At 38.1% G+C, this 24813-nt stretch overlaps 1 protein-coding gene across 1 annotated transcript in view; it reads right to left on the reverse strand.

Annotated features, from left to right (window-relative positions):
* Positions 1–590: 590 nt before the first annotated feature.
* The window catches only part of WDR64 (WD repeat domain 64), a gene marked incomplete at both ends in the record, with an annotated part of 73846 nt that continues 49623 nt past the window's right edge, over positions 591–24813 (reverse strand). Inside the window, 15 exons of the mRNA XM_082480700.1 lie at positions 591–701; positions 1668–1748; positions 5417–5516; positions 7755–7943; positions 8746–8855; positions 9260–9321; positions 11003–11108; positions 12488–12669; positions 13910–13952; positions 15353–15440; positions 17279–17371; positions 18649–18779; positions 19683–19859; positions 21849–22018; positions 23259–23382. Of these exons, the coding sequence (XP_082336826.1) occupies positions 591–701; positions 1668–1748; positions 5417–5516; positions 7755–7943; positions 8746–8855; positions 9260–9321; positions 11003–11108; positions 12488–12669; positions 13910–13952; positions 15353–15440; positions 17279–17371; positions 18649–18779; positions 19683–19859; positions 21849–22018; positions 23259–23382 (1767 nt within the window). The remainder of the gene's footprint in view (positions 702–1667; positions 1749–5416; positions 5517–7754; positions 7944–8745; positions 8856–9259; positions 9322–11002; positions 11109–12487; positions 12670–13909; positions 13953–15352; positions 15441–17278; positions 17372–18648; positions 18780–19682; positions 19860–21848; positions 22019–23258; positions 23383–24813) is intronic.

The following is a 24813-nucleotide window of genomic DNA, read 5'->3' on the forward strand; positions in this document are numbered from 1 at the left end:
TTAATTAATATAAAGTTAGCTCAGCTGAAAACAGTGCAGAGTTAAAGATGACATGTTCTATGATGCTGTGACCTAAATATAGGTATCTTTAAATTGGGCTGTTTCTCATTATTTGAACCTAGTTCTCAATCTTCCTTCTGTTTTATCTCCACATGATGAACAAGGAAATCAAAATGTTTCTGGAAGAAGACATTTGGCTAGGGTACTCTGGCTACCTATGGAACATTCCACCAACTCTTTGCCTATCCAAGGACACGAAAGCTCCTGAAACATGAGAGAAAGGTTAGAGCAGTACCTCTGGAATAACATTTCTTATTCTTCAGATAAGTCTGATGGCTAGCAAAAGAAGAATTTTTGAAGATTTATGGCTCTTAATCTTTAATCTTTTGTTAATCATAGTAAGGTGCTTTTCCTCCTTAACCATCAAAAAGTGGAGTGAGATGGGCTTTTCTGTATCTTGTTATACACTGAAGGACTGTAATAGAAGTAAAAAATTGATTTCTATATGCTCTACTTCATAATGAAATGGATTTAAATCTAATAGAAAAACACAGAGAATAAAATTAGTGTAAGAAACCTGCCAATCGACTTTACTGAATTTGGACACTATGTTTATTTGTCTTGACCCTGTTCTCCACTGAAACAGGTCTCCGTTGTCCATCTAGTGGGACTGGACATCTCAGCTTTGTTCCACTGAAGACCTTTGAAAAATAAATTGCAAAATTTCAAGAACTTTTCAGGTCAACAAACCACTTTGATAGCATTTTGCAACTGGACAGGCAAAAATTTATTTGTTGTGCATGTAGCTCACAGAAAAAGTCTGATCTCATTTTATTGTAAATCCACTTCAGTGCCATTGGCTTCAGTTTATTTGCTCCTCGCTTGCCAAGGCACAAGACTCCCTGTATTTTATTTTCTTCTTCTGGAAGAAAAAACCCCATAGATTTCCAAGGCACATTAATGGTCAGCTGAATAGTGTCTGTGCCAATTATTTGAACAGTGTGCTCCTGAGTTTTCTGAGATATTATGTAATGCTGCATGCACAAACATTAAGTTACATATACTTGAATGCAGAGCGCCTTATGCATCCCACCTAACTAGCCATCTAGACGTTAGGAGTCTCATCCAAGCTAGTTCTTTAGGTGCCCTCTATAGAGTGAGATCAGCAACTCTGCTAGGCTTGATTCTTTCCATCCTATGATAGGTGGGATAGACGAGGCTGTGGACATTCTTGTCTTTCTCCATAGAAGGAACAACCTAGGAAGCCTTGCTAGACAGTTTGCAATAAATCAAATTAATAGTATGCATAAAACAGTATTAACTTACAATAGCCAAAGCTTTGTGCAGATAAGAATCAATAGTTTCTGGGCTAGCTAAGAGAGTCACGTCTCAGCAAAATGTTAATGACATGAGGTTGAACAGGAGAAGTAAATGTCTGGAATACTCACTTTGTGGCACACTCTCTTCAACTGGCTTCCCAATCTTCCACCAGATGGAGAATGGAGTTGCATAGGTAGTAATGCCAACCATGTTAGAAAATTAAATCAAGAATCAGACAGTTAACAACAGAATGCCAGAATATGTGACTGTAATAATTTACTAGAGCTAATGGTTTCTGCTATATGAATGCCACTGCAAAAGACAGAAAAGAAAACACTTGTGCTTACCTTATATATAGGAAGAAACCTAAATACTGCATCAGCACCTCTGTTTCCAGACTCAAAACTTTCCAAAGGTTGTCTGTGGATCTGACCAAGGGAAGCCAAAGTCAGTGCATTAGTAGCTGAAGAAAAAAGGTAATGAAGACATTACCTCTGTTATTGAATTGCATGGTAAATCTGAAGAAAGGTTTATCATTACTATGCAGAGACATTATGGTTTATACACAGGTTTCTTTGTGCCATATAAAGGCTGCCTTGAACTTTTTTTAAAAATTAGGAGGGGATAATTCTTCTGCTGTGGAAAATGCATAACCAGCAAAATTCCAGCTTCCCAAGGGACACAAAATCAGGACAGTTAACAGCAAAATGCTTTTTATCACCTAAGTTAACACTAGTTTTAAACACTTGCTTAGTTCTCTCACCTCTTAACACCTTGGATAAGCTTAATAAAGGAATAATTTTCAGGGTCCATGTCAGGTTTGGTGAATGCATACTATCAGAGGACAGTGGAAGTCTAGCCAAGGGGTAATGGAGTAAGAACTCCCTCCCAGACGATAGCTTCATCACAGGGCTGTTAGTCTGGCTATTCTTCTATTGGACTATGCAAATCACAAACACTTCAGCAGCCAGTTGGGAAAGATGTAGATGAACAAAAAGACACTTCTGCTGTTGAAAGCTTTGAATTTGTGAAAATACCTCAGGTACCTTGGCAGTTCATCCACATTCAGATGAATCCTGAGACTTACCTAGGTATTATGCTTATGGACAGGGCAGGAAACGAAACTATGTTTACATGATATAGCCATGATTTCACCCGAGAAGGCCAATATATGGTCCTCCAAAAAGGAAAAAAGGGCACCTACAGCTTGAAATACTGCAAAGAGCTTGTTTCCATCAAATTTGAAAACATAAGTTTAATTTGAAATTAATGTACAGAGATTTTCTACTTATATTTTTTCATGGTGTTACTAATACATGAGTGAATGTTCTGCAGTAGTAACAGTTGAAGAGATACCACATATTTAACAATGTAAAACATTCCTAAGAGAATCTGTTCCAGTGTCTGTCTGTCAATTCTAAGCATTACTTATGTGTGTCAATTACTAGACATTACCCATTTCAAAAAGGCAGGACAACTCAATTACAGTAAGCTAATCATATACTCTAGGAATTTGCAGAACCACTGAATAGCACCTTTTTCTCATCAAAAGCTCAATCAGAAGGGGACTCCAGTGCTAACATGTATCGAGTGTCTTCTGCTATGAGACCTCCACTGAGTCCTCAAAGCAGAACTCTACTGACTTGTCCCACAAGGTACTCAACCACTGACTTTGCTATAGTAAATTTCACATTTTATACCCAGCATCAACATATTTTTACCACTAACAGTGTTCTCTCTTATTACACAGTACTGTATCTACAGCTGTTGAACAGCAGGGGACCAACGATCACGTGCTGTTACTGTGTAGTATATGTTCCTATGGCACAAAAGCAGCTACATGAGTTTCCCTGTGATTTAAACACAGGGCAATCTAGAGACTGTGCAGCATCTGTGACTAGTATAACTGTGACTTATGAGAGCTTGTTTACTTGTTGCTAACTTGGGGTGATATGGCAGAAAAGGTGCAGGTACCTACAAAAGGTTGCACTCTTATAAAACAACGTGTGCAACACCCTTTACTCCCAGGACTGGGGAGGACCCAGATTTAAACTGAAAGAGGGTAGATTTAGATTAGATATTAGGAAGAAATTCTTTACTGTGAGGGTGGTGAGTCATTGGAACAAGTTGCCCAGAGAAGCTGTGGAGGCCCCATCCCTGGAGGTGTTCAAGGCCAGGTTGGATGGGGCTTTGAGTGACCTGGTCTAGTGGGAGGTGTCCCTGCCCATGGCAGGGGGGTTGGAACTAGATGATCTTTAAGGTCCGTTCCAACACAAACCATTCTATGATTCTATGATAAAACAGAATACCTCAAAACTGCATGCTTGACTACTTTTGCTTAGCAGCAGGTAATCCACTAGCTTCAAATAATCAAGCATCTGGACAAGACGAGAGCTGATCTGGGTATGCTTGGTGTCCCGGTAAACAAGGACAAGTGAGAAGAGAAGAACTGGCTGGCAAGGCAGGGCAATAAACAGTACACAATTGTGTTCCACTCACCTTGTCATACTTTCACCCAAGGTACATCATTATTAAAAATAGCTGGTCACGGGGAGTAATGTTGTCTTTTACTGACTACTGTTTAGACCTTAGCTGGCTGTGTTAGGATAACAGATTGTAGTACATAAGCGACTCATGGTACCACAAATGTTAAAAGAGGATGTTAAGAATTCATACCCCTCAGCAGCGGTTGGCCACTACCCTTTGGAGAAGAATGGTCAGAAAGGTGTTAATGGAAGCTTTTTTGTTAAATGGCCATTGGATTTGTATCTTTTTCCATTTTCCCAATGCAACAAAAAATTTCATACATTCCCATGACTTTTAGTGGCTAAGCCAGGTAACAATGGAGGAGCTCCACCATTATTCAGTTAGAGTTGTAGAAAGTATTCATAATGATATCTAAATTAAATCAGAACTCCTGTTTTCTGATTTCTGAAGCCTGAAAGAAATCTTTTGTATAACCAGGGATTCACTGTTCTAGTATTTTCAGACATCCTTCAAGTAAACTATAAGATCTGGGCAGAGAGGAACCTAATGAAATTCAACAAGGGTAAATGTAGGGTACTGCATCTGGGGAGGAATAACCCCACGCATCAGTACAGGTTGGGGGCTGACCTCCTGGAGAGCAGCTCTGTGGAAAGGGACCTGGGAGTCCTGGTGGACAACAGGATGACCATGAGCCAGCAATGTGCCCTGGCGGCCAAGAGGGCCAATGGCATCCTGGGGTGCATCAAGAAGAGTGTGGCCAGCAGGTCAAGGGAGGTCATCCTCCCCCTCTACTCTGCCCTGGTGAGGCCGCATCTGGAGTACTGCGTCCAGTTCTGGGCTCCCCAGTTCAAGAAAGACAGGGATCTGCTGGAGAGGGTCCAGCAAAGGGCTACGAAGATGATTAGGGGATTAGAATATTTTTCATATGAGGAAAGGCTGAGGAACTTGGGTCTCTTTAGTCTAGAGAAAAGAAGACTGAGGGGGGATCTTATTAATGCTTTCAAATACTTAAAGGGAGGATGCCAGAGGGATGGGAGGAGTCTTTTTTCAGCGGTGCCCATTGATAGGACGAGGGGTAATGGGCACAAGCTTGAACATAGGAAGTTCCATCTTAACATGAGGAGGAACTTCTTCACTTTGAGGGTAGTGGAGCACTGGAACAGGCTGCCCAGAGAGGTTGTGGAGTCTCCCACTCTGGAGACATTCAAAACCCGCCTGGACGCTGTCCTGTGCAACCTGTTGTAGGTGACCCTGCTCTGGCAGGGGGGTTGGACTAGATGATCTCCAGAGGTCCCTTCCAACCCTGACTATTCTGTGATTCTGTGATTTCTGTTGGTGCTGTTGGTTCTAGGGGATTTTAATGCTGCCAAAGCAAACAAGTGAATTACTGTGTGCTTCTTTCTAAATTGGAATTTGGAAATGTGAAAGAATGAGAACAGAAACCAGAGAGGTTTCTTTGATCCTTCTGTTCATGCATTTTTTTGTTCTAGCTTGTCCATTGAATGAGGATATGCAGGGTTATTTATAGCTATTTTCTAAATGAGAAATACAATTGCATTTCCTATATGTTGCACAGAACAGAAACAAATTTGTCCTATATGGTAGCTACCTTTGGAGAAGCCAGAGCTTTGAAAAACTTCAAGTCCTGAATTGTGTCCACATGTTTAGGCTTTTTTAAAACCGAAGGTGATCCGATCAGTGACTTCCATCTGTACACAAAAGAGAAAAATGCAATGCTGTTATTAAAATGGCAATTTTGAATGCAACATTCTTAGATGGCTCCAGAATAAAATTATTTTGAAGTATAATTATTCCATATACCTTCAAAATATAATTTATATTAGGACCTTCATAGGTGTCATGAAGTACTTCACTAACACTTTGTCAACCTTGATACTGGCTTGTCATCTTTAGGAGGCTGGAAATATTAATATAAAAACCCACTAGTTACCACAACTGGGTGCTGTCTCACTCTCTGATAATGGCTTTTCAGCATTTCTGTCAGTTCTGGCTACAACTCCAACTGTGTGCCACTTTCATAGCAAAGAAGGTTTCCTCTGGTCATGTATCTGGTTTCCAAAGTTAATCACAAGAAGAAATGATCTAGAGTGGCGTGTCTGTTAGTGCAGATTAGCACAATTTCATTTATAATCAGAAAAAATAAGTCAGAGCACAAAAGTTAATGCATTATAAACTACAGAGAGAAACTGAGACCATTTTTCTATATGGTTCTATCTACCTGCTGACATTTTTCAATAGATCAACTGAGCCACTTGTTTAAACTGTAAGCACCTATGCTATTCAGCTGGCTTTGTACTTTTCAGGTATATGGACATTTGGGTACTATCCGTTAACAGTATTTATAATGATTTGTTAAATGAAATTTTAAAATATTATCTTAGTCACTTCTATTACATCTATCCAACAAGCGAATTGTAGTAGCATCATGACGATAATTGATTTGATGCAAGAGAAGCTCCTATATCCTGTCAAGAAGAAAGCCTAGCATTCATAAGTAACACAGCCTTTTGGATGATGGTTGACTAGCTATCCACTAGACTATTTGGTACAATTAATCCAGAGGAATCAATTTACTCTTAAGGTGAGAGCACACAGACTATAATGATAAGACTGAAGCTTTCTATTGCGCAGCGTGTGGCTGCCTTTTTCTAAGTTCTCTGCACAGTTAAGCAGGCTTCTCATTTGCTTCCTGTCTATTTAATTACTGTGTTTGAAAGGTACGCTAGCCATTCTTCCTTCCTGAAATAATTGAATGGTACTCAAAAAGTAGTCACAGTTTGACGCAGGCATGTAATTTATGCAAAGTTTCTTTAAGGTTAGCTGGCTTAATTATAATATCTTTGATTCCAGAGGTTTCAAACTAGTTGCTGACTATTCAAAAGGACTACACGGGTTAGTCATAGTCCTTCAAACACAGCCAAGCACTTCTCTTTATTGATGAGTTACTGTTCTGACTTCAGTGGGACTGTTCACATTAGTAAGAACTCTATGTTATAATAAGTGTTAGCAGGATACCAACCTAAATGGGGTAACAATAAAGCACCTTAAAGATTTCCCATTGTCCCAAAGAGCTTAGGTTAAAATAAAAGGCAGTCTAAAAATGTACACAGTATATGAAACCTTATCACTAAAGTACGCATGACTTTTTAAGCCCTGAAATAATTTTTCCCAGATTTGGACTGCTTTGTAGCTAAAGGCAATGTGCATGTTGCCTCTGAAGATTCCTGCTTCAATATTTATGTTGATTTGGTCAACCCACTAATTAATGAACCAGGGAACTCCAGGACTGGAAATATGACTTCAGCTAGAGGGCCAAGGCTCTCTGGCTTGGCTTGTAACTAAACAACATCCCTTAAGGGCTCTACCTAGGAGAGAGGTGCAACACTGCTATTGAACACACAACATTTGTATCAGTGTCAGAACATTACAATCAGAGATATGTGAATGTATCCACAATATCCCAGCAAATTTAAGACGACCATTTTTTAAACTAAAAGATTAAACTGGGTTTAATCTTACAGAAAGGTTTGGGTTTGTGTTGAAACTATTCACACTAATCTTTTTCAATAAATTTTTGGGGATCCCAGAAGTATATCAGCTTCTGGAACTGGAAGGGAAACAGACTGCTAACCTGAACGGTGTACATAACATACAGACTCTAGTTAGGCTAAAATCTGAGACAATTATCTAGTCATCACTATTGCCGAATTCAAATCCAGAACGTCACCTAATCCTGACTGTTACCTAGTCATAACAATTAAGATATTTATCCATGCCGTGTAAAAATATTTTTAAAAAGGATTTTTCTAAATAACTCATAGGAAATACAAATATTTTTTCTGACCTCCAGGTGAAAGGTGCTTCTTAAGTATATTTTCAGAACTGTTTCCCCAATCATACATGTATGTAAATGTATGAGATCTTACTTGTCCCTGTCCAGCATCAGAGGATGTTCAAACTTCTTCATCTTTTCCATATGCTTGCTTTCCTCTTTAATTATAGTAGGAAAATTATTAACATCACAAGGCAAAATCAACCGACTGATATCTGATAATTCAAACTTCCTGGGTTGTCCAAAGTAACCAAGATAGTATCCGCTCATGGCATGCCAGAGCCTACAGACATAGTAGAAGCAGTGCCAAAGGACAGAAAGGAAAGATGGATACTTTTAGAAGTGGAACAAAAGTGACAAAATATCTGTCTACATTATCAAGCTTGGCAGCACTATTCTAGAGTTCAGTATGCTAGTCATAAAAAAAGTCAATGAGACTGAAGTTCACTGTTTATAATGTTAACTAACTTGAGAGTTAAAAAAAATCTCAGAAGGATGTTGTAAAAATCAGAAAACAAACAAACAGTTCATCTTTATAATTATGAAACTGAGGAGTAAAGGCACCAGTATCCTGAATTGCTCCTACAGTAAGGTGCTGCTATCAAAGCAGGATCTACACAAAATTTCCTCTTTGATGCCCCCAAAAACCCAAAAGAAACCCCTTCAAATGTACTTGTTAGCCAAGAAGAAACTACAATTGTCTATAAAGCATCTTCAGACTGCAATGGTTTGATTGCATAAGCATTGGTTAGATGCAATGCTTAGGACCCATGTCAATTTAACAAGTATTGATAGCTAAAATAGAATTAGAACAGGAGGTCATATCTAAAATGATGGGGCCATTACCTATGCATACAAGGTCACCTTGCTGAAAGAAAATGACAGTCTGCAAAAGGTCTGACTTCCTAAGAAAACTGGAAGTGTTACATTAAAAAATTAGTTCTTTCAGGTGCAGAACAGAAAAGGCACCCAATGTTGTGTTTTATTTAAGTTCTAGCCTCTCTACAAGTCCAGCAAGAAGAAGAACTTTGGAGATAGTTCAACTGATTTGCCATAGCAATAAGAAGTATTAGTAATTTTTGTACCTGACTGAACCATCAATAGATGCTGTCACTACCACATTTTTCTCCTCTTCATGAAATAAGTCAACCACTTCAGTAGAGTGTGCCCTCCAGCAGAGCTCCTCCTTTATTTGCTGAGAGGAAAAAGCAACATAATCACATTTCAGGCAGTTCTGTATGCCACCATGGTTGCTAGCTTAGTGGATTTATCAGCATGGTTTTCTGAAAATTATGAGGTCAAAAAGTAATCCCTCCATGAAACAGGCTGCAAATGGCATATGCTAGAAACACCGCTCAGGGGACATGGATAAATTCATTTTAATGTAGCCTCTTTGAACACAATGGAATAATGTTAACAGCATTTTACTTATGTTTTTCTTGTTTTTCACAGCACCGAGTTATTATTTCAAGCAAAAGATGTGACCTTTATGTGCAGGAAACCTTTTTAGTCCCCTTAGAGCTCTGAATCCATTTTTCTCTATTTGTCTTATCTTCCTATACTGTTCAAGTTCAGAAAATCTGTCAGATTTTTCCTTACATTTTTACTATTTTGTGGATCTTCTAAGAATGAGTCAATGCTCCAGCGCATAATATGTCCCTCTGTTTCAGAAAGGAAAAGGCAAAAAAGGTCAATAAACTAGTTGCTACCATATGCTCTTGGTAAACACTGGGCAGAAAGAAGCAAAGATTACAGGTCAGTGAAAGTTACTTTAAGGTGAATGTCACTATCTCATTGTCATGCACAAAGCAGAAAATAATGGACGATTCACTGATATGCAAAGAAACATATATATATATATATATACACTCTTTGTGAGCAATTTGTCATTAACTAGATAGGTTTGAAATGGAAATTTTTTTCTTTAAACGACACAAGAAAAAAAAAAAAGAATCGTCTTGTCAAGACAGTTATCTATTGCACAAACTAGGTATGAGAACTTCCTGGGGATGAAACTGTTTTTCAGTCCTGGTAAAATAGACAAAGTTTGATTCATTGTATACATAATGAAAGCTTAATGTTTTACAACCTTTTAGTGCACTCATGTGAAATTAGAATCAAAGAACCGTTTTTCTTAGGACCCATGACTGTTCAGTTTCCTGCCTAGGCTCCCTCTTCCCTGCTGAAGTTGCCTCTTATCTCTCATTTCTGCTACTAGACAGAATAATTTTTTGTGTAATTCCAACCTTCCTACTAGTCACATCTGGTTTCTATGACTGTGCATTTGCAAGCAAGCAAAGAGGATGACAGAGAAGTTGACCTTTTCCTAACAAGGGAAAATCTGTAATGAGAACAAGAAATTGGTAGTAGCACTGCAGATAAAAGGGTGCGAAAAGCATGAAAAGGAAATACACATTGGCACAAACACAAAAGGACAAAGGGAGAGTATCAGATTAATAGGTAATAGGGTGGATACTTTTTCACAACTAATTAAAATCCTGTTCAGTGCATGCTGTCTTCCTGAACTCATTTACTGGTTTGAATCAATGAGGAGTGGAAAGTCCTCTTCATTTGCAGCATTAATGTCAAGCTACTGCTCAGTTTTGAAACAAATGGGAAAAAAACCTTTCTCCATCCAACTTCTGACAGCATAAGAGCAGGAAGCTGGCAGGAAACAGTTCTAATAGGTACTTTAGAAGAAAAGTGACACATTAATGAACAAAAATCTCATATGACAGATGCAGAAGAGGAAAATTGCCAAAGTGATTCTAAAGGTTTGGAGGAGAATCACACAGCAGATAAACTCTTGGACTTTCTGCCAAATGAAAGCCAGATTTGGTGTAAAATTAACAATCTAACAGTGAGCTGCTAGCACAGACCAGAAGTGCTTTCTTTCCTTATATAGCAGCATACCACTGAAGCCATTACTGTGCACTCCATATCAGCGTCTGAATCATGGCTCTTGATACAGAGCAGCTGCAGTTTTTGATTTTGTTTTATTACTGTGGATGTGAAATTTTTGCTCGTTCTTAGCAGTAATCTTTGCCCTTGGTATTAATACAGTAATTCAGATGAAAAGTATATGCAGAGCTTGTGAATAAAGAAAATTGTAATGTCTTTTATGAAAACAATTCTACTGATAATGCTATTAATGTAATGCTAAGCTTTAATGTACCATCCTTTCATACCAGCAAATACCTTTTCCAATTATTTAATTATAGCTTTGATGGAGAAAGTCTGTCAGCATTTGGACCTTCATTTCCACATTTCTGGCACATTTACAGCATGATATTTTGTGGTCCTGCAACGGTCCTGAACAGAATGACTAACATGTTTACTCACCTTTACTGCCTGCCATAAGCATTTTAGTGGAGATGTCTGTACATAGTGCTGTCAGAGGAACTGAAGCGTACTTTGAAAATGGCAAAAGTTCTTTCACTAATTTTCCCTAAAATATTAAATAAACAAACACACATTTCTCTTTATAATATCTACATGAAAAAAAAATAATCAGTGCCTCAGAAGTTGGGTGCCATTGATTTGATCTATTCAGCATTACTCAGCTCATATCTCTTCAGAAAGCAGCTAAAAAAGTATTTTCCTAATCTACTGAATGATTGAAATAGCTGGGATGTATTGTTCTTCCAGACTGCCGGCTCTTCATCAAAAGAACAAGCTATTTCACTCTTCAAGCAATTCACAGTACCTACCCATACCTTACCATTTATCTCTCATTTGCTGTGGAATACCATCAATATGCATCTCATTTGCTACCGAAATGTCTTTTCTTGCTGCAGATGGACCCATGATGTCTCCTTCACCAACTTTTTATATTAGTCAAGCAAGCATCAGTTGACTTTCTCCCTTACTGTCTCTTCAAGTTTGGGAGGAGGTGAGGGAGAAAGTCTTGCAGATAAGGAGAATCTTGACTGTCATCCATGTAATGATGATGACAATCATGTCAGTGATGACATCACTGTCATCTGAACTTGGGGATTCCTACAGGAATCTAAGCACAGTAATGTATCAGCTGCAAAGACAACAAAACCCAACGAAGTCCACACCTACTATACCTGGGGACATTTACTATTATATTTTATTTTTGCATAAAACATCTGCAAAACTACCTTACCATCTTCTGAAAAATTCTCCCTATGACTTGCCTTTGCTGGGATTCCTGTTAAAGCCTTACATGGCTGATGTATTGTGATCACTGTCTGCCGCAATGACCAATATTACCTGACCATATTATGGTACTCCCCCTTCTTTCTGTATTTACTTTTTATCTCTTGTTTAGAGTAACATGTTTTCTGGAATAGAGTCTCATAGGTCTGAGGTGATATGACAACTAAGCCATTGGCATTCTGTTGCATGGCTGTTGACTGGCTCTACAAGCTGATTATAGCTGTAGACACTATATGTTAGGATACTATTCTCTCCTGATTTGTAAACCTACTAGTGCTAGCTGGTTTGTGCAATGTTCCAGACAGATCTCTTCTAAGAGTAGAACACTCTGCCTTGCCTATCATCCTTTCTTAGAAGGTAAATTATATGGGTGAAAAATCAACTTCTAGACTTCCACGTAACTTTACAGTCAGTTTCTGTTATAATTATTTCAAATCATGTTTCTTCATTTTCCACTTGCCATTATTCACTGCTACAGTTATTAAAGCAGAACTAATTTGTGTCCATGGAAGAAACTATTAACCAAGAAATGTGATAAAATATCTGCTGCTGCAATTGCTAGTTAAAAAGCATGTTTCCAAAGATTAGTAGAATTACCTTCTCAATGGCACAGTCCCATCCCAAAGACATTCCAATGGTTACCTGAATACTCCATAGGCAGATACAGCCATTTTCATGAGCAGAAGCCAGTACTGGCGAGTGTCCTGCTACAGCTTTGGATAACTGTACATTCATCTTCAAGTGTTGGATATTCTCATACTTAGTTGTGTCTTCTGCTTTGGAACACAAACGATCATACATTTTCTCAACAATTTTTAGTACTGCTTTTGAATGCACAGAAAATACATAACATTAGAAAAAAAAGTAAATTTGAAAATAAATTCCATCATCAAGATGGCATTACTCTGAAAACATTACAGATATGGATAAAAGACCACTGAAAAGAAATTAGAACAATCTTCATGATCTTATCTAAACCAGTCAGAACTATTGCTCCATGATGTGGAGGATCCTTATTTAGAGCACAGCGAAATAGTTTAGAGAAACTGCAAGCGCTAGTGAGAGTGGAGGAGTGCAAGACAGTGGTCATCAGGACAGCTGAGAGGCAGTTTTGCAACCTCTGCATGAGGCCTCTAGAGATTACTATAAATTCAGCAATGAAGTGAAGCTTAATAACTAAATGACACTTAACAGTTCTGGAATCATAGATTTCTAAGCTTACTTATCCAGTTCAAAACTTTTGCTAAATGCAAGGTGGTGCTCACAGAGAACCTTTTTTGAGTTCCTGCTGTGATGCCCCAAGAGCTGGAGGTGGTGGGGGAGTCCCATGAAGGTCCTCAGTGAAATGGACATTCAGTGGATGCGGGACCTAACATAAGCATCTATTTCATTGAGCAGCTACATGAGTTTGGGATATTCTGGTTTCAGGGCATGTTTTCTTTGCAAAATAAATTCAGCTTAAATCCACATTTCAGATGATCAGATTTCTTGTTATTGAGAAAGTCCGCTTTCCAGCAGAGGATGTGTAAAGTATTCTGAAGAATCTAGAAGATTTACTTCTTGCAAATTCACCAACTCCATTTGCACAGCTTTAACTCTTAAGCACTTGGCTCTCTCTTGTTTCTGTTGTTTTAAGGATATATATACTATCTTTCCTTCTAAAATTCCGTCTGGTTTTGAAGATTTTGTCTATGAGGCCATTCACTCATACTTGACTCAAGTTGGCTCTCGCTACACCATTTCAATAATTCATTGCTCAAATATTTATGTGGAAGAGAAGTGTGTATAATTGGCATTCTCAAATTCTGAAAGGTTTTCAGCATCACGTCTACTTAGAAGAATCAGCAATTAAGCCCTTGCATGTCCTACATCCTTTCCTGGCTTTTGGGAAATAACTGCAAATCAGGGCTGAGCAAAAGACACTAAGGCGTCTCATCCACACACCAATGGTATCCCAATTATTCTAAACAGTTTGCCACAGAAACCGACAAACTCAGTTTCTGTGATCTGGGCAGAACTTATGGATCAACAACAAAGAGAACGAAAAACAACATCTTTCCATACCTGTTGTTATTTGAGTATTAATTTCATCACTTTTTACATTTTCCTAAAAGCAAGGAATAAAATGTAACAGAATTAGAAAATGGAACTTGGGTGTAACTACAGAACAGTTTTCTAACTGAAATTATTTTAAGAACCTTTTTTTTTTTTTTTAATTGCAGGATTCAAATATTCCCCCAATTTCCATTCAGTTTGGGACAGCACTGAGTGAAAACAAGAAACATTTCATCTGAAGAGAATCAAAACCACAGATGAACTAATTGCAAACAAAATTAATTGGAATTTAGGTGCATGATAAAGGTAAACTTGGCTGAATTGCATTAATTTCTTAGGACAAGCAAAGCCGATCACTTACAGTCATCTGAATGTAACCAGATCTCTTACTTGGAGAGTTTAATTCAGAACATGCCTATAGTCTTGTTACTGCCTTGAGCAAAGATGAAAAAAATGCATAAATAGCAATAACATTTACTCACATCTGCATTTTCAGTATGAAAATTGTTATAGTCTTTCATTTGTGCCTTATTATATAGGCTCCTGAGGATCCACAAGGCTGAGAGTAGTCAGCATACTGGCCTCAAAAATTGCCAAGTCAAATAAGACAGGAAAAACTATGCAGCCACAAGTGTTTGAAGTATCTTAGAAGAGGACAAGCGGCTTCAATCCCATCCTACCTATTGATCTGTAAGGGTTGATGTGTTGGGCTTATGGGGAACTTTTTAAGAACTGCAAATGCCTGTCCATTTTGTTATTCTAATGACTGCATAACACAAGATACTTTAGTTAACAGAAGACAGTTAGGCCTGTGTCTACTTGGGAATCTATGAAAGTGCCATGTTCTGCTGAAACAACATTCTGGAAAGAATCAGAGAGGTGGCAGGATTTTCCTCTTTTTTGCCTACTTGCTGTTTGTTGCTCTGGAGATATGGCATGTTCTTCTGGCATAAAAAGACAAAAAGTGTTAGAAAAATCATAATGCTATCCTTAACAAAAATACACAGATTGAGACACTGGCATCTTGATTATAAACTAAAAAAAATTATCATACTGTCATTTGAAAGCCATATATCCAAGCAAGTGTGGCTGCAATGTAGATGTGGTTCCACTTTTATTCAAGTACTTCATGACTGTCTATTTTACCTTCCACATTGAATTATTCTATACCCCCATTTGAAAGTAAGAATTGTTAGTGATAAGCATCTGACAAATGCTTTGATAGTCAGCTATTCCATGTATCACAGAGCCAGCTGCCTGACAGAATGTATTCTTAATTCCCCACCTCATTCAGCTTAGGTGAACAAAGTTGATTTCTCTGTAATTCTTGATACTTTTGTGTATGGCTTTATGGAGGGATTTTAGTAAACTACAGGATTTTAAAACAAAAACCAAAACAAAACCAGAAATTTGTTTTGAATCCTACCAAATCCATGATGGCACTATACCTACCTTATGTAGGTTCAAAGAACTGCTCTTGTGCTCTGGAATGGCACTGATATCACTCCTCACAGTAGTAGAGGGCAGGGAACTAATTTTCCTGTGTGAAAGAAATTATTGGAGATCACTGACATTCTTGAAGATACTGTTTGCTATCTGGAAATCAATATCAAGTCTAATAAAGCATAATAAAATAGGGCCTGAATTGATTAGACTGATTACACTAAGAGTCATTGGTGTTTTAGAAATTTATCCAAGTAACTAGGCAATATTTGCATATTACACAGCCAACCTTTCCTATCAGGAGTTTTGAACAAATTAAATCCATAGTAAATCAAAATTAACACTGGTGTTCATCCTCAAGAAATGAAGGGGAAAAATTCAATGCCAATGGCTTGTTCTCTTTCATTTTACGCAGTACTTTGCTCTGCAAGTAATATTCAACTAATTATAGAAACTTATTTTCAGTCTTTTAAGATAATGCTCAGAAATAGGGTTCTGTGGAAGAAACTCAGGAAAAAAATTTGGATGTGGCCTTCAATGTTTGTGTTTCTGAGTCAAGAAAAGTTTTGACTGTGCTGATGAGAGGTTCTTGCCACATAACTTACACCAGTGTCACAACTGCTCTGTTTTTGACAAGAGTATCTGAATAACTGGGATAAAGTAAAGCCCATATAGAAAGTGTGCAGCTTAGAATCATAGAATATTTTGGGTTGGAAGGGACCTTTAAAGGTCACGTAGTCCAACCTCTCCTGCAATGAGCAGGGACATCTTCAACCAGACCAGGTTGCTCAGAGCCCCATCCAACCTGACCTTGAATGTTTCCAGGGATGGCGCATCTACCATCATGCTGGTAACCCCAAAGGAACTAAGGGGTGTATTTCACTGCTGTATCTCTTTTGGCTCCTATTACCTCAGAAGCTCCTGTCTCATCTCCATAAGACTTTAAGTGTGCTGCACTGTAGCCAGCTCAGAGCAAAAGTCACCCCATACCACTAAGTGTTGCCTGTCATCCCACAGCTTGTCATGGGCAAGCCTGATATTGCTCCCCTCAAAGTCCACTTGAATTTGAACAGGTGGCCATGACTTTGTAATTTTTCAGTGTTTGATTTTACAAACTCACTAGCAGTCTTAACATTGTGTGTGTGTATATGATCACAGTCAAATTTATCCAGGTACCTTCCCAGTACTTACAAAACATCCTAAGACTATATTATTCAAAGTCATTGAAGGACCTTCCTGCTTAAGCATAATCAGAACTTTTCTTGATTTATAAAGAAATTCTATTTGTGAATTGTAATCACAATATTTTTAATTTAGCTAGGATTGCCTTTGCATATCCATTGGAAGACAAGCAATTCTGAAGTTATGTACACGTGCAATGCCTTTCTCTTAAAATTACCATATTTGGCTAAAATTCTGTTCTCCATCCAACACTACCAAACTATGCCAGCTTCTAATTTGTTTTAAGATGAAACTTGAGGCTGCACACTTCAATGAGCTTGCCTCTCTCCTTGTTTGCTGAGAGTATCTACTACCATGAGCATTGTATCAAGTTTAAAAAAAAGAAAAAGCCTGCTGCCACAAAGAGTTATCGCACAGAGATAAGAATCAAAGAAGTTACAGTACACAGGAAAACTAATACCTGACAAAAGCTGACTTGAATTCTTCAACAGAATTGAGACTTATGAGGTCATTTAGAGGACAAAAGGATAGCTGGGTGAAGTGGTAAAAAAAAGAACATATAATATGGATTGATGAGCTTTACAAAAATTTAAGGATGGGAATGCTAATTAACTGTTTGAACTTGAATTGATTAAATACAAAGACAGTCTCAATTTAAATCAGCTATCTTGGACAAACACTACATCAGTTTACTACAACAAAATTCCAAATGACTGTGTCTGTCCTGTGCAAAGATACGATGCACACAGGTACCTGGAACAGAAAGCACGATGTACAAGGAATAACATGGCATTGACTCCAGATGCTTGAGGAACTGAAGCCTGGCTGTCTTCATTAATTTTACACCTGAAAATAAAGATGTTTGTACAGTGTCAGATAGGTTGCATATTGTTCCCAGAAAAAATTGCAGACTTTATTTGTAATCTAAAAACCGAAACCTTTCATTTCCCAGAATGTATGTCACCTAAAAGTTTTAGACAGAGTTTTTCAGAATCAGTTAATCAGTTCTGATGGATTAATGTACAGAACATGCCTGTGCCAGGAAAACCAAGAACCTGATGGCATGATGAACACTTCTTTCAGCCAAATATTTTATTGAGAATTAGTATTTAAGAGAAAAGTAAAGTAACTTATGTTGAAGTTAACTAGCTAAGTTAATGTTAGGAAAGTACCTTGTTCCTGGCATTCAAGCCAGTCATGTGAAGCCTGGGTAAAATACTCTACTTACAAAGCATTGACTTCCCTGTCTTCCATGCATGCACATGAACTGTCTCCCTCATATATGGGGAGGCAAAAGCAAAGGAAGAGCCAGAGCCAGAACTGCAGTTAAGTTTTGATTATTTCCCACGGTACAGAAAAACTCAGCTCACTTTCTCACAAACACGCCAATTTTACACATGAAGCATGCTGTGAAACTATTGGGTAGGATAGATAAATATTGACTTTGCATGGTCTTAAAAGGCATGTATTCCATGACCAACACAGAAATACTGCCTTGCTGCTTCGCTCAGTCTAACCAGACATGTTTTCATTGTTCACTTTCCTGATGTAGCAGCTTAATTCGCATGAGAATGTCTGGAACCATCCTACACTCACTTTTTGTCAGTTTCTGTGAAAGGTTTTTACTCCCAAACCTCCAAAATCACTTCAGATTTCTCCTTGTTGAATGTGAATTCTAGTCTTCTAGGTATAGACAATGATACTGATAATGTAGCATATCTGCCATTGTCATCCAAAATAGCATTATTTCCAGATGCCCTCCCAAACATGAAACTTCCAAAATAAGGATGGTTCTACAGCTCAGTAGCAGCCTCTAGTCAATGACAGAATGACTTACACAGTGAGAGTTTCCTTCAGTGGCAGTACTGAGTTATGTTAAAACGCTATTCTTAATTACATCATCCCTTCCCCTAATGAGTCTCTGCAATGATCACTTCTCCTACCTGCAATGTCAAGACTAGCTAACAAAGTAATGGGGGGGGGGGAGGGCAGTAAATCTCTACTTTAACTCCTGCTTGTCCATCACCCTTTACAATTGGGTATCTTAAAACTTCCAGTATGCCATTTGAGAAGTTTGTATGAAATACTGGAGATCTAAAAGCCTCCATGAAAGCAATACTTACAGGCATCTCACAGAGGCAGATTCAAAATCCCACAAAATTATTGCACCGTTTGCACTTCCTGTAGCTATCAAACTGTATCCTTCTACTTTTAAAACATCAAAACACTTCATTTCCACAGAAGGTGCAAAATTCTACAAAGAACATTAAAAAAATTGAGTAGGAGCAATGTGGACACTGGACAGTGAGATGTTTTAACTGTTAATTTAATAAGATGCCTAAATTGACAATGTCTACAACAACTGCATATTCAATGCTATTCTAATAGTATTGTATTTGAGCTACACAGAAGCACCAGGAGGAAGCAGGGAGTGATAGTACTGGGAGACTCCCTGCTACAGAGCACAGGAGCTTTCATCTGCCAGCCTGACCTGCTATCTATGGCATAGTTGCAAACAGAGCATGTAAAAAGAGCTGTAAGACGTGAAGATTGATCAGAAGTTGGTTGCTATAGAGATACTCAAGTCAGGTGAAAGCAATAAGTCACTGAACAGAGATATAATGACCTTTCCATAAACATGATCCAGATCTGTTACAAAGTTAGTGAAATTATGCAAAACAAAACTGAAGTCTCATGGACTATTCAAGTTAAACTGGTCAACAATTGAAACAAAAATTTGACACCTTATTTTACCAAAGCAATAAGAAGAGAAAATGGAATCACTTTAACACCCAGCTTGATCTTTATGTGCAACTATTACTGAAGGTCAGTCTCTCTATAGTAATGAACAGCATTTCATTTCTAGAAGAATTCATACAAGAACCTCAACTACTATTTTGTGCAGGAATGTTAAGTGTATGTTCAAAGCAGCTGTTTAATCATGGCAAAAGCCATGCAATGCATTATTAGGCAGATATAGCCCTTAGAAACAATCTCCCTCTTATGTGATTTATTTTAGACCTTCAGTGTACTGAAAAGTTTGAAACACTTATTTGGTTCTTATTGTGTCATTCAAACATTAAATCCTTGAGGGCACAGTAAACATTTTAGTTTCTAATCTTCTGTAAATGATGTAGAACCTTGAAGTGTTTCTCACCTCTGTATCAGTCCTCAGAGAACTTGTGTCAGACAGCAGCTGAATATCCGGAAAAAATTCATATGTTTGTAAGGTGTCAGGCTTCAGTGACAGAGACACAACTGGATTCCTTCGTGGAAATGACACTGACTCAGGAAGCATCCATGTGACATACAGATATGATTGAACTGAATTACCCTGTTAAAATAATCGACTTAATGAAAGAGGAACAAAAGGATTTCTCTATTCCGAAGAAAATGATCAGCGTGTGCCAAAAGCTTGTTTCTGTGCCAAGCTACAAAAACCATTACAGACTTCACCTAGCATGTACCTACACTGCACACTGAAGCACCAGCCAGAGATATTTCAGCTCACTTTAAATTACCTGCTGCTATATTAGAAGCTGTCCAGATGTAAAGTTCAGAGCTTTTGATTTTATGCAGTCTCTTTAGTTATAGCTCTTACTTTATTAACATTGCTAGTCTTCAGTTCATATCTACCGTACCAGCAAAACTGGTGGTTGTTCCAATTGCGTGAGAAGAACAAGCCATTGTTCAGCCATGGCCCCGAGTCATTGATTCTTTCCCATTGTGCGTAGAGGTCACTGGGAGTTACCTTGATATTTTTTCCGCCTATAATAAATTCACTTCAGTATTTAGTTTCTGCTTTAACCTCAATATTTCTGTCCATTTGGGGAAGTGCTACTGAAATAATATTAATGTACTAGGTTCATATAAACTTGGAGCAGATTCAACTCTTCACCAACATGTTTGTCAAGGGATACATTTACATTTCATCAATGGTTTAACAGTATCAGTAATAACACTGGGGGGCAACTGGTGTGATGTAGTATTTCAGAAAAATCTGAATATCAAAAGCAAACTCTCTATAAAACAGCTTTTTATTAGCAGGAGGCTTAAAAGTAATAAATTATTTAGCAAGATGAGAGCTTGTATGTTTTTTCCCCCTAAATTTATCATCTGTCTAATAAAAGTTATTACTTCTCTCTGCAACCTTTGTTCCCTTGCACATAGTAGCTTTAAAGTTTCATGAAGAGAATTTCGTCCCAAGTTTCTTCTTGAGGAAGAAAATTCTACATAACCATGGTTTGTCTGAGAAATCAAACCCCACTTATTGTGAGCTCCAAATGCACCCTGTTAATTTTTAGCTGAAGGGAACACAAGAGTAGACTATCAAAATCAAGCCAGGCAAGCCTGACTGATTTATTACTCTCTTGTTTTCTTTGTATTAGTTCTTAAGCACCCACTGTCGACATAGTAATTTTAGACAAAAAAAAATATAAAATAATCCTTTAGTCAAAATCTCTGTTACGGAGTTTTCTTGCAGGATAATAGGTCACCTACTCTCCATAGAGGGAAAATATACCAAGAGGGATATTAGGCTACAGTTGAGCTTCAAAGTGACATAAGTGTATGGCCTTTGAGGCTACTGAAACTGAACTCTGAGTCATGGGAGGTTCCTATCAGTAAATATTAAATGGATCCTCTATGGCATACAAATGAGTGGGATGGGTTGGCAATATCTGAGTCTGAGGGATCAGCTGCTCAAATGGGGCAGTTATCTCTACAAAGGACAGGTATCCGGAAGCCAAGAAGGTGACGTGTCTTCCACTGCCCAAGGAGTGCACTAAGTCCGAAGGGCAGTGGTGAAGGAGGAAAAGGAACAGCTGCCTCATGAGAACATGGCCCTAGGCCTGAGGTGCTCTTAAAAAGCAGGATCTGACCAGTGCAGTGGGGCAAAATACATAAACAGGATTTGCAGGAAAAGTTCTAACCAGTCTCAGCTGCTGGTGAACCAGAAACTCTTTAAACAGGGTAAATGCTCTCTATAATAACAACAGGAGTATTTTAAAGCTTTTACCTTAAAAGATCTATAACTACTGAAACCTCAATCACAAACAGAAAAACATTAATATGCCATTATAGTGAGTGCATGGAAAGAAATTATCAGAATCCTGGAAACCAGCAATGGACTAATGAATATATTAACACTTAGACAGTAAAGCAGAAAGCTAATTTGATGACATGCAGAAAGTGGATTGTTCCTTGACAGTTTCTAAAAGTTTATCTACTAATTAATGAAAAAGTCTTATTTTACCTTGAAAATTAGGCGCTACCAAATGAAAATAGAAAAAAAAAAAAAATTAGGTAAGTATATTTGAAAAACCTGAATGATTTTCATCTTCCCACTCTGCTCCAGAACAAGAAGTGCATGTTGACTCTCATCAGCCTTCAGATAAACTATCTTCAGCAGACAACACTCATCTTTGCTGTGCTGGGCCAAAGGCAAAGCTTTAACATCCTGCCCACTTTCAAACTCCCAAATTTTCACTGTTCCTACACAGGGATGAGAAAGATATACAGAAGGGAATGAAAGTTCAGCAATAACCTGTGCCTCAAAGTCAGAAATTTGAACTGGGTTGAACAGGGAAAGGAGAATAAAAAAGAAAATCCAACTGAAGGTTCAGAGCTAGGTCACTGGTCTTTCAAAAGCTGTAATGGGAAAGCACCCTCAGGGGCACAAAACTTACCAGAAAACACCTTCACCACTAGCCCCACCATCTTTTTTCATGCTTGTTTTATGCTGCAGTTCAGGATAAAAGACCACTGCCTATCTCACTTCTGTTTCTGGACTAACGCCATCAGAGAGCAAGCAGTGTGGTGGGCAGTCAGGCAGAAGACTTCAGCTGCAGCAAGGAACCGAGGGACCTGGTTGCTGGACTTGTCCCACTGAGTTAGTGAGGAGAAGGAGCTAGACCATTATTTTAAGTGAAACAGTTACTACATATGACTCCACATTTGTCAGACTTGGTAGCATTCTGTCGTGCTCTTAAGATCCATAAAGGGCGGAGTCTCTGCTCCCCAGTATAAATAAGAAACATTAGCCGGTATGCTGTGTGGAGAAGGCTATCTCCTCTTTACTTCAAGTGTGTACTTTTGAACATTTGAATGTAAGGAAAATTATTCAGCCACATTAACAGATTACAAAATTATCAGTTTGCTGCAGAATTCAGCGTAGCTCTTGTGTATTGGAGAGGTCTTTTCACATTACCTAAAACTGATACACCCTAAATAACACAAGCAAAAAATTCAGGAAACACATAGCTATATATATTCTAGTGTTCAGTGCCTGCAGATGCTACGAAATGGAGCTTGAGATACTATAAAACTGAAAAACTACCTTTCTCCATTTGCAGCCATTAATTACAATGTGTTACACAGGTCTATGTCCTAAGTCCTATCACGAGGAACGAGGAATCATCGTTTCAGACCAAGAGCTTTGCAGATAGTCTTCCATAGAGCAATAGGCTAGCAAAGTACCAGAGCTCAAACAGCCAAGAACCACTTTTCTGTGAATCACCTACCAAATAAAACCCAACCAAGACAACCCTCCCCCCACCGCCTTTTTCCCCAGACTGCACATTCCCTTCTGTACATACTTCTTCCCATCTTGGAAGAAAGCCAAAACTCATTCTTCTGTCACTGAGACAGTCAAGGCAGAGAGTCCTGTCTTCTCATGTCACATGTAATTTTAAATAAATGCATTAAAAAGGTGGTAATTATTTAATTGCTTTACCATCACATGCCCCAGTAGCAAGATAAACCCCATTTATTTCAATGGCTGCACAGGTCACTTGAATATTCAGCCCATGTGCATCTTCAATCTGATATATCTGATATCCTGTTTCTAGGTCCCAGACCTGAAAAAATAAGATGGTAATTATTTGTACTGCAACCTCTAAAACTCATCATACAATGTGTTCTAGTGTAACTGGAGGAATACGAATACTTCCAAAAGCAAATTTTCACATCCTGCGAAACAGGTTCTCTGTTACAATAGCACACTACCATGTTTCACTGAAATATTGGTGTAATTTCCATGAAAATGTCCCTCTCCCCAGAGAAGCAATTCTAGCAAGGGGAGGCTCTAGTTAGTCCGCTATGAGAAAGACCCTTGTTAAGTCAAGGAAGCTGTTGTTAAACATAATGAATTTCTACAGTGCAAAAGCAAAGAAATCTAAATAGAAAGAATGGCTAGAGCTGTAGTTTCTATGCTGAATATCACAATGAGCCTTTTCATAAACATTTGGTCCCAAAATGTAGGAAAAACTATATCTGATCATTATCTAATCCTTTGGGAAATTTAAGCAATGCCTTATAATGAAGCACCAGTACAAAGTTTGGTCACTGTAGTGGAATAGCTCAGATTCAACTGGATTTATGAAGCAGCCACGCATGCCATGTGTGCTGTCTCAATCTGATTTTCTGCAGCACCAAGTGCCCAAAACTAGCTTGTAATTGTAATGGTGTTGTAGCCATTTTGGTCTAAGGAAGGCAGGGTTTACAGTGAGAAATAATATCTTTACCAAGTGTATAAAGTGAACAAACCTTTACACAAATGAGGCTTTCTCTGCAGGAATGTCATGTATCACCAGCTGGCCCAATAAGAGATGCTACCTCTCCCTACAAATCTTGCCATGTGACCTCATCAAGAGTTAATGAAAACTGCAGGTCCTTGGTACCTCTGGTGATCATTGTCACACTGTTAATTACACCAGTAATGATTCATTTTATTCAGCTGTGGGTTTTCTGACACTTGCATGGCAACTATTTTTTAGTGGTTCAAATGCAAATGGTAAAGTTAATAGGCAAATTTAATCGTTTCATTTATGTTGCAACACAAATAGAGTTGTGATAAAAAGTGATAAAAGTGATCTCCATCACCTTATTTTTCTTGTTAGCTGGCTATTATATTCAACACTTCTCCCCCACTGTATGAAATCCTTAAGGCTCAGAACAACATGTTCTAAGAAATAATTTGAATGAGAAACGGATCTACAGAAGGCCAGCAAATTGGCTCCAGAACTGCTAGCCAAATAGAAGCAGATCAGGCAAGCAAATGAATAAGAAGCAAAACAGGAGGATAAAAAGTCAGGTTTTATAGTTTAGCCACACTGTATGTGCCAATGAAACTTTTCAGTTTTAGTGAAGGAATCTTTTTATCTAAGAGCAGTATCTTTTACACAGTCCTTATTTTTTACAAAGTCACTTTTTTCATGTTTTATACCAATCCACAGAATGTCTAAAGTACACATTTATATTCTACTAAACTTCATATTCTTCCCAAACTT

The sequence above is a fragment of the Vanellus vanellus genome (genome assembly GCF_965231255.1).
Source record: "Vanellus vanellus genome assembly, chromosome: 3".
NCBI lineage: Eukaryota > Metazoa > Chordata > Aves > Charadriiformes > Charadriidae > Vanellus > Vanellus vanellus.